The sequence below is a fragment of the Schistocerca serialis genome, chromosome 3 (genome assembly GCF_023864345.2).
Source record: "Schistocerca serialis cubense isolate TAMUIC-IGC-003099 chromosome 3, iqSchSeri2.2, whole genome shotgun sequence".
Classification (NCBI taxonomy): Eukaryota; Metazoa; Arthropoda; class Insecta; order Orthoptera; family Acrididae; genus Schistocerca; species Schistocerca serialis.
The window spans coordinates 845,012,376-845,028,389 of record NC_064640.1 but is presented as its reverse complement, the minus strand read 5'-3'; the positions used below and the strand labels follow the sequence as shown (position 1 = coordinate 845,028,389).

At 38.2% G+C, this 16,014-nt stretch overlaps 1 protein-coding gene across 1 annotated transcript in view; it reads left to right on the top strand.

Moving 5' to 3' along the window:
• The window catches only part of LOC126470946 (WD repeat, SAM and U-box domain-containing protein 1-like), a 222,488-nt gene that overhangs the window by 44,242 nt on the left and 162,232 nt on the right, over positions 1 to 16,014 (top strand). The window contains exon 6 of the mRNA XM_050098996.1: positions 12,074 to 12,312. Within this exon, the coding sequence (XP_049954953.1) occupies positions 12,074 to 12,312 (239 nt within the window). The remainder of the gene's footprint in view (positions 1 to 12,073; positions 12,313 to 16,014) is intronic.

Sequence of the window (16,014 nt, the reverse complement as noted above, 5' to 3'; positions counted from 1 at the left end):
CGTAATCTATTGTAGCTCCCTCGAATAAAAAACAATGCCCAGGAGTTGGAAGAAAGCACAGATCACCCTGGTGTGCAATAAGAATAGTGGAAGTGATCAACAAAACTATCATCCATTATCTTTGACATTGATTTGTTGTAGAATGTTAGAGCATATTCAGAGCTCAGACATAATGAGGTATCTTGAGCAGAATGACCTCCCCCTTGCCAACCAGCATGGATTCCAAAGACATTGGTCACACGGATCCCAACCCGCACCTTTCTCACATGACATTCTGAAAGCTTTGGACCAAGGCAATCAGGTAGATGCAGTGTTTCTTGATTTCTGAAAAGTGTTTTACTCAGTACCATATATATGCTTATTTTCAAAATTATAACCATATGGGCCATCAAGCAAAATTTGTGACTGAGGATTTTTTGGTAGGGAAAATATAGCATGTTACCTTGATGGAGAGTCATTGCCAGAGGTAGAAGTAATTTTGGGTGTGCCCCAGTGAAGTGTTGGAATCCTTGCTGTTCGTGTTGTATATTAATAACCATGTGGCAAATATTAATAGTAATTTCAGATGTTTCGCAGATAATGCAATTATCTATAGTGAAGTGCTTTCCGAAAGAAGCTGCATAAATATTCACTCAGAACTTGATAAGATTTCAAAGTGAGGCAAAGATTGGAAACTTGCGTCATATGTTTAGAAATGTAAAATTGTGCACTACACAAAATGGAAAAATGTTGTACCCTTTGACTGTAATATCAATGAGTCTCTGTTGGAATCAGCCAACTCCTGCAAATGTCTGGGCATAACACTTTGTGGAATATGAAATAGAATGATCACATAGGCTCTTTGTAGGTAAAGCAGATGGTAGACTTTGGTTTATTGGTAGAATACTGGGAAAATGCAGTCAGTCTGCAAAGGAGATTGCTTACAAACCACTGGTGGCTCAAGTGTGTGGGACCAGTACCAAATAGTACTGACAGCGGATTCTGAATGCACACAGCAAAGGGCAGCATGAATGGTCACAGGTTTGTTTGACCCATGGGGGATGTACCCTCTGCCATGCACCACTACACAGTGGTTTGTAGAGTATGGATGTTGATGTAGACTGAATAACATCAGGGATAGGCTACAACCTTGTCTCACTTCATTGTCAACCACTGCTTCCCTTTCACTCTACTTGACTCTTATAACTGCCTGAAATCTTTTACTTCCTGAATTGTACACCTGCTGCCTTCAGGATTTCAAAGAGTGCATACAGTTCACACGGACAAAAGCTTTCTCCAAATCTACAAAAAGCTATGAATGTAGTTTGCCTTTTCATAAAGCTTGTAAGATAAGTTGTAGGGTCAGTATTGCTTCATATGTTCCTACATTTCTCCGGAATCCAAACTGATCTTCCCCGAAGTCAGTTTCTGTGAGTTTCTTCATTCTTTCGTAAATAATTCTTGTTACTATTTTGAAACCGGTTTAATAAGTCATTAAACCAGTAGTTCAATAATATTCACACCTGTCTGCACCTGCTTTAATTTAATTGGAATTATTACAATCTCCTTGAATTCTGAGGGTATTTTGCCTGTCTCATTCATATTGTATACCAGGTGGAATAGTTTTGTTATTGCTGGCTCTTCCAAAGCTATTAGTTGTTCTGAAGGTATGTTGTCTATTCCATGGGCCATGTTTATACTTAGGTCTTTCAGAGCTTTGTCAAATTCTTCCCACAGTGTCATATCTACTATCTCATCTTCATCTGTGTCCTCTACTCTTTGTATAATATTGCCTTTAAGTAAATGTCCCTTGTATAGACCTTTTATATGCTTCTTCCATCTTCCAGTTGTCCCTTCTTTCCCTTCTTCTCTTAGTACTACCATATTTACCTAAGTATAAGATGATCCTGAGTATAAGATGCCCCCTCTCCCTTTTTTAAGAGGTTGCCTCAGAAAAAATTGTTTTTAACACATTCTGATTACTCAAAATTACAAACTTTTTTACGGACATGAAATATTTGCCAGAAAGTTCACACCATACATCTTCTAAACTGATGCCATTTATTGATTTTCTACATTTTTATAATACTAGGAGAAATAAAATAATCAAAAAGAAATTGTTTGTATCATTATAATCTTCATTGGGATTGATTTTCCTTCCTGTTTCAACCGAATGTCACCATCTTGTTCTAAAGCTGATAAAAAGCTGTTAATGTTTTTACCCGTTGTTTTAACACCTGAGCGGCAACTGAATTTCTCATTTGCAATCCACTTAGTAAATCATTACAGTCTCTCATAACCAGGAAAAATATTGTTCTGGATTCTGTATCAACTAATGTTTTTTTTAAGGACAACATTTCTTTTTTTGAATGTTACCTTTGGTTAAAAAGTGGCATTAATATTTGTATACGGTATCCATACATGTATAAGAACATTTATTGCAAACCTGTTCAGACACAACAAAATTTTACATGATGATTGAATTTAACAGAGCAATAGCAATGGTCTGTTGCAGTAGATATTTAGTAGTTTCTCGTGTATCTCTGGCACTTGTGCTGCATGAGTCAGTGTCGTGTGATTGTTCGAGCAACGTCGATACTGTATCAAGTGCTTCAGTGTATCAGGAAATCTCGAGCCTATTGGAATGTGAGTGTAATTTGCTGAGCCCTGCCCTTCCAGAATCTTCAATGTAAATCTGCATGTGAATCCAATAGCCAAAGCTTCATCTCTAAATGTAAGACAGCCCTATAAATCTAAGACTGTCCTTATATACTCTACTAAACAATGTAAAACTGTTGACCTCAGCAACAATAGTTTAATCTGCGAATATAAGACTACCCTGTATTTTTCTAATGACATGTTTGGGAAAAAAACCTAATCTTATAAACAGAAAATTATGGTAGTTTTCCATCTGAGCTCTTGATATTCATACAGCTGCTTTTCTTTTCTCCAAACATGTCCTTAATTTTCCTATAGGTGGCATCATTATCCCGTAGTTATATGTACTTCTGTATCTTTACATTGATCTTATAACCATTCCTGCTAAGCCGATTTGCAGTTTCTGTCAGTCTCATTTTTTAGACATCTGTATTCCCTTTCAACTGCTTCATTTGCTGCATGTTTATATTTTCTCCTTTCATCAATTAAATTCAGTGTCTTCTATGATATCCAAGGGTTTCTACTAAGCCTTCATTCTTTGCTGCCTGCACCATTTCATCACTCAAAGCTACCCATTTGTCATCTACTGTATCCGTTCTCATGTTTAAGTCAATTGTTGTTCCCTCTGAAACACTCAACAACCTCTGGTTCTTTCAACTTATCCAGCACCCATCTCCCACCTTTTGCAAATTTTTTCAGTTTTAATCTACAATTCATAACCAATATATTGTGGTCAGAGTCCACATCTACCCCAGGAAATGTCTTACAGTTTGAAACATGGTTCTGAAAGCACTTGTCTTACAATTATATAAGTAAACCTTGTAGTGTCTCCAGGTTGTGTCCATATATACATCATTCTTTCATGATACTTAAACTAAGTGTTCGCGATGATTAAATTAGGCTCTGTGCAAAATTCTGCCGGACAGTGTCCTCTTTCATTCCTTTCCTGAAATCCATATTCACCTGCTATTTTTCCTTCTCTTCCTTTACCTACTATCAAATTCGAGACCCTCATCACAATTTTCATCTCCCTTAAATAATCTTAATAATTTATTTTATCTCATTATACATTTTTTCAATCTCTTCATTACCAGTGGAGCTAGTTGGCATATAAACTTGTGTTACTGTGCTGATTGTTGGCTTCATGTCTATCTTGGCTACAATAATGCGTTCACTCTGCTATACTGGGTGAAATAATGATAGAGCAGGAATAGGTGCAATAATGAATAAGAAAAATGGCCATATAGTAAAGGGTTATTTGTGTCAAACAGAAAATATACTTTGATGATCAGACAAAATGGGTGTGCAGCAGGCACTGTAATTACACATACCAGTGAAGTTAAAGATAGATATGATAATATTAGTGAACTGCTAAAGCATGTCAAGGGGGATGAGAACTGGGTTGGAGAACAAGTGAAATAGTCTTCAAAGAGGTGTGTAAATGCAGCTGGAAAAGTGCTGAAATTGGATTAATAGCAGATGAGATACTAGAATTAATAAAGAAACAAAAAAAGTAAAATAGTTGAAAGTGAATAACAGCTATACGGGGTGTTAAAACTATCCAGTATTACAGGGGATGATAGTATGCATCAAAGCAAAACAAAAATGTCTAATGACCAAAGGCCCTACAAAGCATTTGTTATGACATACGGTATGTGATCAAAAGTATCCGGACACCCCCAAAAACGTTTGATTTTCATATTAGGTGCATTGTGCTGCCACCTACTGCCAGATACTCCGCATCAGTGACATCAGTAGTCATTAGACATTGTGAGAGAGCAAAATGGGGCGCAATGCGGAACTCAGACTTCGAACGTGGTCAGGTGATTAGGTGTCACTTGTGTCATACGACTGTATGCGAGATTTCCACATTCCTAAACATACCTAGGTCTACTGTTTCCATTGTAATAGTGAAGTGGAAACGTGAAGGGACACATACAGCACAGGCCAACCTCGTCTGTTGACTGACTGAGACCGCCGACAGTTGAAGAGGGTCGTAATGTGTAGTAGGCAAACATTTATCCAGACTATCACACAGGAATTCCAAACTGCATCAAGATTCACTGCAAATACTGTGACAGTTAGGTGGGAGGTGAGAAAACTTGGATTTCATGGCAGAGCAGCTGGTCATAAGCAACACATCACGTCGGTAAATGCCAAATGGTGAGTCGCATGGTGTAAGGAGCATAAACATTGGATGATTGAACAGTGGACAAACATTGTGTGGAGTGATGAATCATCGTACGCAATGCGGCGATCTGCTGGCACGGTGTGAGTGTGGTGAATGCCCGGTGAACATCATCTGCCAGCGTGTGTAGTGCCAACAGTAAAATTCGGAGGTGGTGGTGTTGCGGTGTGGTCATGTTTTTCATGGAGGGGGCATGCACCCCTTGTTGTTTTGCATGGCACTATCACAGCACAGTCCTCCATTGATGTGTTAAGCACCTTCTCACTTACCACTGTTGAAGAGCAATTTGGGGATGGTGACTGGATCTTTCAACAATATCGAGTACCTGTTCATAATGCAAGGCCTGTGGTGGAGTGATTACATGACGATAACATCCCTGTAATGGACTGGCCTGCACAGAGTCTGACCTGAATCCTATAGAACACCTTTGGGATGTTTTGGAATGCTGACTTTGTGCCAGGCCTCACCGACCAACATCGATACCCCTCCTCAGTGCAGCACTCCATGAAGAATTGGCTGTCATTCCCCAAGAAACCTTCTAGAACCTGATTGAACGTATGCCTGCGAGAGTGGAAGCTGTCATCAAGGATGGGCCAACACCATATTGAATTCCATCATTACCGATGGAGAGCACCACGAACTTTTCAGCCAAGTGTCTGGATACTTTTAATCACATAGTGTATGAACACATTGTTCATAGGAGGTGCTCTTGTGATGTCGTCCATGGCCATGCATTACTTGTCCTAATACGAATGACTACCCGATAATTAAAGTCAGTTACAACCCCTGGCATGGAATGCTGCAAGGTAGGAAGGCCCCACAAACATGAGGGGGCAGATATGAGCACCGTTGTTGCATTGGTGCACCATTTCATACCAAGGTCAACAGCGTGCTGGGATAATGCCATCCAGTATTGATGTAAACATTAGTTGTCTCAGTTCTCTGCAGTGAGTTGTCCCTTTTATGTTGTGTCATTGTCCTGTAGTCTTGTTACATCTGTTTACATTCGCGTACGTTTCTCCTAACTCGAAGTGCGTACTGTGATGTTTGGCTTACTTGTCCTGTAATCATGTTACATCTGTTTACATTCACATACATTTCTCCTAACTTGAGGTGCATACTTTGATGTTTTGCCCATTTGCATGTTTGTGGTGCAGTACAACATGTTTCCTCTCTTGCAGATACTGTGACAAAACCTAGCAATGGGGGCCTTTCATTCCACAAGGAAAATGGCAGACATAATTTACTGCTATAGTTTAGCAAATGGAGTTAATCTGAGAGCCCATAACCTGTACACTGAACGATTTCCAGCACTGAGTGCCATCTGTCAAGCTCTTCAGCCGATTGTTACAGCATCTTGGGGAAACAGGTTCCGTAGCACCCAACAAAGTAGATGGTTGAAGGCCTCATGTGGTTTGTGCACGCCTGAAATGGAGGAGCATGTTCAAGGTGCAGTGGAGATGTTCTTGGTGATAGATTACTAGGGCCATACGTGCTACCACAGAGATTAACTAGTGCTCATTATCACTGCTTTCTGAAGAATGTGCTGCCTTTCTTACTGGAACATGTGCTATGTCAGGACAGGCTACAGATGTGATTCATGAATGATGGTGCACCAGCACATTTCCTCTGCATTGTGCATCAGCAACTGACAAAGACATTTGAAAACTGGTGGATTGCCCAGGGAGGTTCCATACCTCAGCCTGCTCGTTCCCCAGACCTAAATCCTCTAGACTTCTGGTAATGGGGACACATGGAGCAATTGGTGTATGCCACTGCAGTAAATGATGTGCAGACCGTACACAGTTGTGTCTTCCATGCATCTCGGCACATTCAGAACCAACCAGGGCAATTTCAAAGAGTGCATGAGCCCTTACATAGAAGGGTAGAGGCTTGTGTTGAGATGAATGGTCATCAAGTTGAGCACATCCTCTGAACAAGTGCTCATACATCAGAATGTATGCTTTATAGGATCCATGGTTATAAGATATTTTTCTTGTTTTGATGTGTACAGTCATCCTCTGAAATAATGGATATTCCTTTCCTGTGCAGGTCACTCAGTGATGAAACTATCAAGATATGTAGAAAAGGTAAAGAAAATTGATGGATAAAAGATATCATGAAAGAGATACAAAATTGAAACGAAATTCTGCGCACGTATGGTGTGGTATTAACAAACAGTCAATTTAGAGACCACAGAATAAGGAGCTAAGGAGCACAGTCGTTAGAGATTAAAATGGGGTGTGGCAATTGAAGTAGAAATAAGGTGCAAAGTTGGAAAAACTACTTTGAGAAACCATGAAGTAAACCGGGAGAAATTAAACCAATTGAAAATAAGGACATAGTGCTAGAAGATGAGGTGGCAGATACAATACTCTTTTCTGAACTTCAGTAGCTTTCCATCAACTCAGAAGAAACAATTGCCCAGGTATTATTGAAGTACCAGTGGCACACTACCTGGAACCAGGCCAAGGGGTGGAGCAACAACTTTTATAGCTCACAAATGAAATTTGGATAAGTAGAGATGTTCTATCAGATTTTGAAAAAAGTATAATTGTTGCACTTCTGAAGAAAGCAAGAGCAGATAGATATTACTGCACATCATTGTGCTGTCACATGCATAAAAAATACTAACAAATATACTATATCAAACAATGAGCTGGAAAATTAAGGTGTATTAAGAAAGGACCATTTTAGCCTTAGGGAAATAAAGGGCATTCAAGAACGCACTTTAGCACTGTGAGTAATGATAGAGGGCAGATTTAGGAAAAACAAGGATACATTGGAATAAAATGTTTTTCTCTCCAAAGCAGTGTGGTATCAACTACAGAGATAGAAGGGTAATAACTTCTCTTTACACAAAGCAGACAGGAGTTATTAGCATTGATAGAATAATAAAAGAAGGCTAAATCAGCAAATGTGTAAGGCAGAATGGCTCTTTTTCACTACAGGTATTCAGTTTGGGTTCAAGGGAAATGTAGGAACTCGTGAGGCAATACTGACCTTATGACATATCTTAAAAGGTAGACTGAGAAGGCTAAACCTACATGTATAGCTTGCTTTTGTGGTTTAGAGAAAGCTTTTGATGAGTAAATTCATTGAAATTCTGAAGATGGCAGTGGTATATAAAGGACTTGAAAGGTTACATGCAACTTGTACAAAAACCAGATTGCATTTGTATAGTTAATAAAATGTACCTGTAACCTAGAAGTTACAATAATGGACAGCCACTGACTTAATGTCTATTAATAATTCATTTATATCATTTGAAAAACATGAAGGTGGAGTAGTAGTTGAGGGGAGAGAGAGAAAGAGAGAGAGAGAGAGAGAGAGAGAGAGAGAGAGGGGGGGGGGGGGGTTGTGGCCTATTCCTGATGTCATTTTATCTTTACATGGAGCAAACTGTGAAGGAAACCAAAGAGAAAATTGGAAAGGGAATTAAAGTTCAGGGAGAAGAGAATTAAAACTTTGAGATTTGCCATTGACAAGATTGAAAGCTGAGGTATTGGAAGAGCAGTTGAATGGACTGGATAGTGTACTGGAAAGTGATTATAAGATTAATATCATCAAAATTAAAATAAGGATAGTGGGATGTAGTCAGATCAAATCCTGTGATACTGAGGGAATTAGATTAGGAACTGAGATACTAAAAGTAGTAGTCAAATATTGCTACTTTTGCAACAAAATAACTGATGTCTGAACTAGAGGTAATATAAAAGTGTAGACAGACAACAGCAAAGAAATTGTTTCTGAAATAGAGAAATATTGTAACGTACAGTGCAAATTAAAGTGTTGGGAAACTTTTTGTGAAGAAATGTGTTTGGAATCTAGCCTTGTACAGAAACAAAACTCAGATGCTCAACATTACAGACGAGAAGAGAAGGTGTTGAAATGTGCTGCTACAGGAGAATGCTGAAGAATAAATGAATATATTGGATGACCAATGAAGATTAGTGAATCAAACCAGGGAAGAAAGAAATTTATTGTACAAACTAAGCCGGCCAGAGTGGCCGAGTGGTTCTAGGTGCTACAGTCTGGAACTGCGCGACCGATACGGTCTCAGGTTCGAATCCTGCCTCGGGTATGGATGTGTGTGATGTCCTTAGGTTAGTTAAGTTTAAGTAGTTCTAAGTTCTAGGGGACTGATGACCTCAGTAGTTAAGTCTCATAGTGCTCAGAGCCATTTGAGCCGAACTGACTAAAAGAAATGGTTGGTGTGATAGGACACATGGTGAGGCATCAAGAATTTGTCAGTTCAATAATAGATGGAAGTGTAGTAGAAATGGCAGGGGAGATGAAGGCCTGACTACAGTAAGCAGCAAAGAAGTCTTTGGACTGGCAGTCACCAAAAGTGAACAGGAACTGAGTTGGGTGCTTAGTGGAATCAAATGTGTGCCACCTCATAGCTATTACATGCATATAAACAATAAGGGAACTATTGTATTGGTGTGCACAGCAAGTGGACATGCTGAATGACTGAATGTTTAACTGGGGCAAGGGTCCATTAAAGAGATGAACAAATTTTGCTATCTCAGAAGAAGAACAGATAAAGAAGGAAGTTGCAAGAGGGACATATTAGAAAGGATTGCGTGAAGCAAGAAAGCTTTTTATAAAATGAATCGCCTATTGAAACCCAAAAATATTAACCCCAAGACTAAAAAGAGATTTGTGATAATCTATTTTTTGAACATTGTTTTAACTGCATCTTTGTCACTGATTTAAGTCAGTTACTGTTAATGTGATTATCACAATATGAGCTAGTGGTATTCTCTTGAATGTCTCTGTGAAAAGAACTGAACAATTTACTTTTAGAAACATAACCGTTTCATATATGTGCCATGAAGATATTGTAGTTAATTGTTATTCTCTGAAATTCTTTCTACAAAATTGTCAGTACATCCAATAGATTTTTTCTGTGGCATTATCTGTGTACGTAAGTGAACATTTACTCTAGTTGATATACAGAATAATACATAAGTAGACCTTAATATTTTTTTAGCATTTTCTGTAGCTAAACTTGAAGCTTTACATACTGGTCATATCAGGTCATTGAGTACCGACTGGCCACCATGTCATCCTCTGGCATTGGCACCGGTCAGATCCATTACGGAGGGGCCCGTAGTCAACGCACCGCCCTCCCATCCGTTGTTGGCTTCCCAGACCTCAGAGCCACTACTTTTCATTCGAGTAGCTCCTCAGTTGTCATCATGAGGCTGAGTGCACCCCCTTCCAGCCTTCTCACTGAGGAAGAATCCCTGACTGTACCAGGAATCGTACCTGCGTGCTCCGCGTAGCAGTCTGATGTACTGATCACTGAGCTATGGAGGTGATTTAGCAGTATCTCACTAACAAATTTTAGGTCATTTTCCTCACCTAAAAAGATACTTCTCAACCTGGTAGTATCAAGGGCATATATCAAATCACTGATGCCACCACCTTGAAACAAGAATTATATTACCTAAAGAATGCATTGGCAACAAATGGTTGTGACATAAATCCAATGAACAGAGCTGTGAAGTGGAAGGAAGTAGTAGGCATGAAAGGGAAAGAGAAGAGATTACTGTGACAATTGGTTTTTCCTCCTCCAATATAAAGGTGTGAATACAATTTTTCCAGTAATTATAAAAGAAGCAATGTTTTTAAGATCTACTGAAACCACTACCAATACTTGGAGTTTATGATGTTAGCTGCAAGTGTAATCAAATGTATGTAGGGGAGAAACGTTGTGCAGTTAAACTATACTTGGAAGGTGAAGAATGACATGTGTACCTCAAGCAACCCAGCAAGTCAACCATAGTTAAACATAGTGAAAACCGTGATCAGAATATAGACCTTGATAATGTTCACATTTCAGCATAAGCACCATGTGAGTGTAAACAAAAAGTCAGAAAAGAAGTCAAGATTGCAAAGCACTCAAACAGCTTTAATGGTGATGACAGTCTTAGGCTTCTGGCAGCATGGCTTCTTGCCCTTAGTACTATGCTGGTGTTACTGGCATTTGCTAACATAAATTCAAACAAGGTACCACCCACATCCCACCCTCCAGTAATAATACATCAGTTAATCCTTCCACCAAACATGGCAAAGCCATTCAGTGACCTTTCCTAAACATTTATGGTTATAAACATACAAAATACAATGTGTAACGTGGTGAAACTTTGACAGTGTGCCCAAGTGTGCAGCCAGTTCCTAGAAGAAGGTTTCGACAAGGAGGCTGAAATGTCGAATTAGAAGATTCGAGTATGGTGAGATTACTCAAGAACTTTAAACATAGTCAAGAGTGGGTATGAAAGCCTACATTATAATCAGAAAGAATACATTCTCCAACAAAAAATGATGCTGTCTTTGTGGCCAATCTGGACACTGTTCATTAACACATTAAAGACAAGACAAATGGTGGGAATACAAATTATTTAGTTTCCAAATAGAACACAAAATTGTGCAAATAAAAAGTATAGAGAATGACAGAGCCAAGTTACATCCTAGTAAGTACACATAAAGTTACAAAACTAAAGTCCACCGAGTCCAAACAGCAAGTGAAAGTCAATGTAACAGGTTATAGTCAGTTTGAACACAATGCAGATAGAGACTTACAGAAGGCTGTATGGGCTGTATTGTGCCTTATAAACACTACTAACATATTGGCTCCCTCTACTAAATCAATGGTGGTACCAGTGTCATTCATGGGACACTCTCTGGATCATACATTTCCCTATGGGCACAAGAAGTGGTCCACTTGAATTGTGAATGACCAACTACAAATGCTATCCAGATTTAGGTATTATGCAGTATCATCCAGACAATGTAGGCAAATACCAAAGCATATTTTTTAACCAAGGAATGTGTGATTTATTCCCTGCTATAAGTGTTAGAATTTTTCTGAATAATTGTGTACTTGTGTTTACACCAGTTCCCATCAAGGACTCGTATAGCCTTTTCAAATGTTTTGCAAAAAATGACAAGGTTTATTTTTACACTAGTACTTGAATTAGCGAGATCTTTTCCTTGTGGATGCACAAGTGATAATTGTTTCTATTTCGATGAGAATGTGACTTATTACTAAGGCACTCGATACTGATCAACCCATCAAATTTCTTCCTCTGGCAGGTTGTGTAGTTTGCTTTGTAGCTGGTGTTTGTTCATCCATGAGAAACCACAACAGGGCAACAACAAACGTACATTTGCCAGTATACAGAATATTGTGTGTGTAATCGGTAATGGTGTACATACTATTATCTTTCTTTTTAGAGAGCAATGAAGAGCTGTTTCATCGTTATAACTTTGCCACTTGCGGTAATGACCATCTGGTGAAACTTTGGGAGCTACTTGTGGGAAAGAAAGAAAAACACCACACCAAAACTCCTCTACAGCTTAAAAGTGTTGTGTCAATGGAGGGACACTCTTCAGCTGTTACATGTGTCAGGTTTTCACCCAGTGGCTCATATATTGCATCTGCAGGAATTGACAAGATATGTTGTATCTGGGATGTAAGTGATGGATTTCCTTGCCATAATTAAAACTCACATTATAAAATTAGAACTTTAATAAATATAATAATCAGCACTCTTTGAATTTAGTCTTAATCTGTAACTTGTGATGGTATCTGGTAGAATTTTCGTTTTCTTTTGAGCTTTTATTTTAATTTTAATCTTCTGTATAATACCATCTCCACATGAAATCTGAGCTGTAGTGTTGTTGCCAAACTGTGCACAGCAGTTGCATTACAGTGAGAGTTAAAATTTTTCTTTCCGTCCATTTTTATTTCCATATTTGTCTTATGCTGTCATAATTTTTTTATTTTCTTATAAATACGCACATTTTGCAGAATGTATGTATCAATTCCATTTCATTACTCTTTCACAAAGTTGTAGAATACAACTGCTAGATGACTCTGTGAAATGAGTGTTGCATATGATACATAAACCTAACAGCAAGCAGTATCTTGCAACATGTCATGTTAATACAAAATTACAAATAATATTAAAACACACATCAGTTTATTTAAAATAAAGGGTAGAGTAGTAACTTAGCCATGTGCAAATGAAAAAAAGGTTGATATTTTTGGTAGAATAAGCAGTGTGAAAAGGATTGAAAGGAATGGAAGTAAAAATGTGGAATAATTAAATTTCAGCAAGAAAATAGAGTGAAACTGCTATTGCATCAATGCAGTTGTGTATGCTTCTGGATATTTGTTTTCTTGTTTGCATCACTGTTGTTGTGCAAGTCTCATTGCAGACGAGGATTCTCTGCATTCACTTGTTCCTAACCACACTGAAACAAAAAAATTGTGCTGTCCATTTATTTAGTTCACATAAGACAGAGCATCAGATATTATATGACAACTTTGTTGATCAATATGCCTATCCAGTATACAGCTGTCGTGGGTAAATAAGTGAAATTTATTTTAATGCAGAGTTTTTTACAATTTTTAAAATTTGAAAACTTCCGTGAACATCAAAACAACATTCTGTGCAAGTTTGGTGAAACTGCATTTATGGCATTCAGTGGAGTGTACTTGCATACATCTTCACCAAATGCGAATACACAATTAACCATAGTCCAACATACTAAATATTTTTTTGTAGACTCACACATTCTAACCCAGTCAGAAGTGGCTATTGACCGAAGTACAGGTTAATATTCATTCATATCTTTGCTTCAAGAACCCCATTTACTCCATTCATTCCAGTCATACAAAGGACTGTTGTTTTGCTGTACTTTTGAGAGGCACTTATTTGAATTTATGGTCAACTGCTCCCTAGCACAATATGGTACATTGTTGTATGTTTATTCCCATTTTTAAAAAAAGTTAAATTTGTTAATTTTATCTTCACAATGTGGTTTATTGCCATGAATTTTTTTCTTAACACAATATTTTCTTTGTTACTGACAACTATAGCTTGAGGGAAGGTATCTGTTACATGTACATCTGTGTAAGCACCCTCTATAGCGGCCACACCAACCAGATGCCTCACCATGAATTAAATGCTCCAAACTTCAGTCCACATTCTGGGGAGAAACATAATTAAACTCACTAATAAGTCTAATAAGAGTATGTTTAAAATAAAAATCTGTATTAAGTTGATAAAAAGGAGAGTCCAGCCTGGAAAAGGAATAGAAAGGTCACTCACTATATTCTTGAGGCATTAAGTGGTCAGTGGACACACAAACCAGACTGAAAATTTTGCTAAGCATCTTCATAGCTAACTGATACACAACATGTTCAAAATGACACACATATACATAAGGGTACTAGTGTCCCATTATACTTGTGCTGCAGTTTGACTGAGGTGAGGGGCTTGTATTGGGTGGAGTGGGTGGGAGGGGAAGAGAAGGAAGTGTGACTTGAGGGCTGAGAGGGAGAGGCAGCAAAGCAAAGAAATAGGAATGTGGCACTGGTGAGGTGTGGGGAGTTGCATGTGGCATATAGTGAAGTGGAAGAGTGCATTTTGAAAGGGAGAAGGAGACTGCAGAGAGGAGAGAGAGTGAGTGTAAAATGAGTGAAATGAGGGACGTGGGAATGGCAGTGGAGGTGGGGGTGGGATGGGCTAGCAGAGATTGAGGATAAGAGAATTGTGGTATTCGAGGAAGTGTTGTAAGGTTTATTCCTATCTAAATACCTCACAGAAGCTGTGTTTTGGGGTGGAGTGGAGGATATCCAGATGGCACAGGTTTTGAAGCAGCCATTGAAGTGCAGCATGTTCTTAGTAATGTTTTCTTCTGCTGGTTGGCCATTCCTGCTGTTACACACAGTTTGGCAATGGCCACGCATTTGGGTGGGCAGTTGGTTGTTGGTTGTATCTGCATGAAAGATTGTGCGAAAGTTTAAGCAGTGGTGGTTTATTGATATGACTGCTTTTAGGTGGTAGTGCCCGTGATAGAGTAGGGGATGCCTGTTCTAGCACTGGAATAGGATGTGCTATGTGAGTGCACAGGACAGGTCTTGCACCTTGGTCTTGTACAGGTATATGATTCATGTGGCAATGTGTTGGGAGTACACCACAGATGTGGTTTTTTTTTTCCCTACTTGAAACAGTTGTGGGTATCTACTGACATGTCCGATGATCTCATGTCATAGACACTGATAGAATAAAAATAGACAAACAAAATCAGTGATGTAATAATATTTCAGTGCACTTATTTTTAACTGAAAGACATCTTTCTGTTTCAATATTGCTGTTCAATAAATGTATGTTGTCTCCATTGTGTTTTTAAAATCATTTTCATGTGAAGAAATACTTTGAAAACACTAATAAGATCATAGGCATCTAGAAAATTTCACAGAATTTGTCAGGATTTTTCAGTAAAATGTTTTGCAATAGTAGTCCACTATCTTATAGGTAATATAAGAGGGCATACCTTGTATCAGTACATGGAGTATAAATGCATACAGCTGCTGTTGCTGACAGCATCAAGCAGAACTAAACACTTAATGCCAGACATGTCTTAAAGACAATTTTGAATGTGAATGTATATGCGTGTTGTCATGCTGTTAGTAATAACTGTTGATATGGTTAATACTTCGTGATTACACTGCTGTATGTGTAAATTGTTGTTTTTTGTCTCTGAAGAAAGCATGACCAGTCAAAGGCTTGTGCCTATGTGAACATTTGAAAATGGCTTCACAACTTAAACTGTTCAGCAGTGCAAATGGAAAAAGGATATAGAGTGAAACCCCAAACCCCATTTTTACACTTTTCAAGGGACTTAAAAAAAAAAAAAACAAACAAACTGGTGTAAAATGTGGGAAATAGTGTTGTAAGCTGTAAAAGTTACGTATAGGATACCGCCTTCCACTCAGTGTATGATATATGTACATAACAAGCATCAAAATATTTGTCAGGGACTTGTTTATTATCTAATGAAGATTTATTATTGAATAAAAACTGCTGATGTAACTGGAACTGATAACTGTTTGGGAAGTAGGAACGTTTTGACTCAATTTTGTATGTCATAATCAATGTTTTTGAAAGCCCGCAGCAGTCATTCATTATTTAAATAATGAAATACTGCACTAGTTACATATTTTTTCATGCTTAGCATGACACTTTTTGAGAATTTTTTCTCATTGTCAAGTGCAAGTATGTAAATAAGTATTTTGTATGGTGTTTGAATGCATCTCTTGCACTGTAGTTGTCCTTTTGAGGTTATTAGGTTCTGTACCTCATCGGCAATGTAGAAGACACACA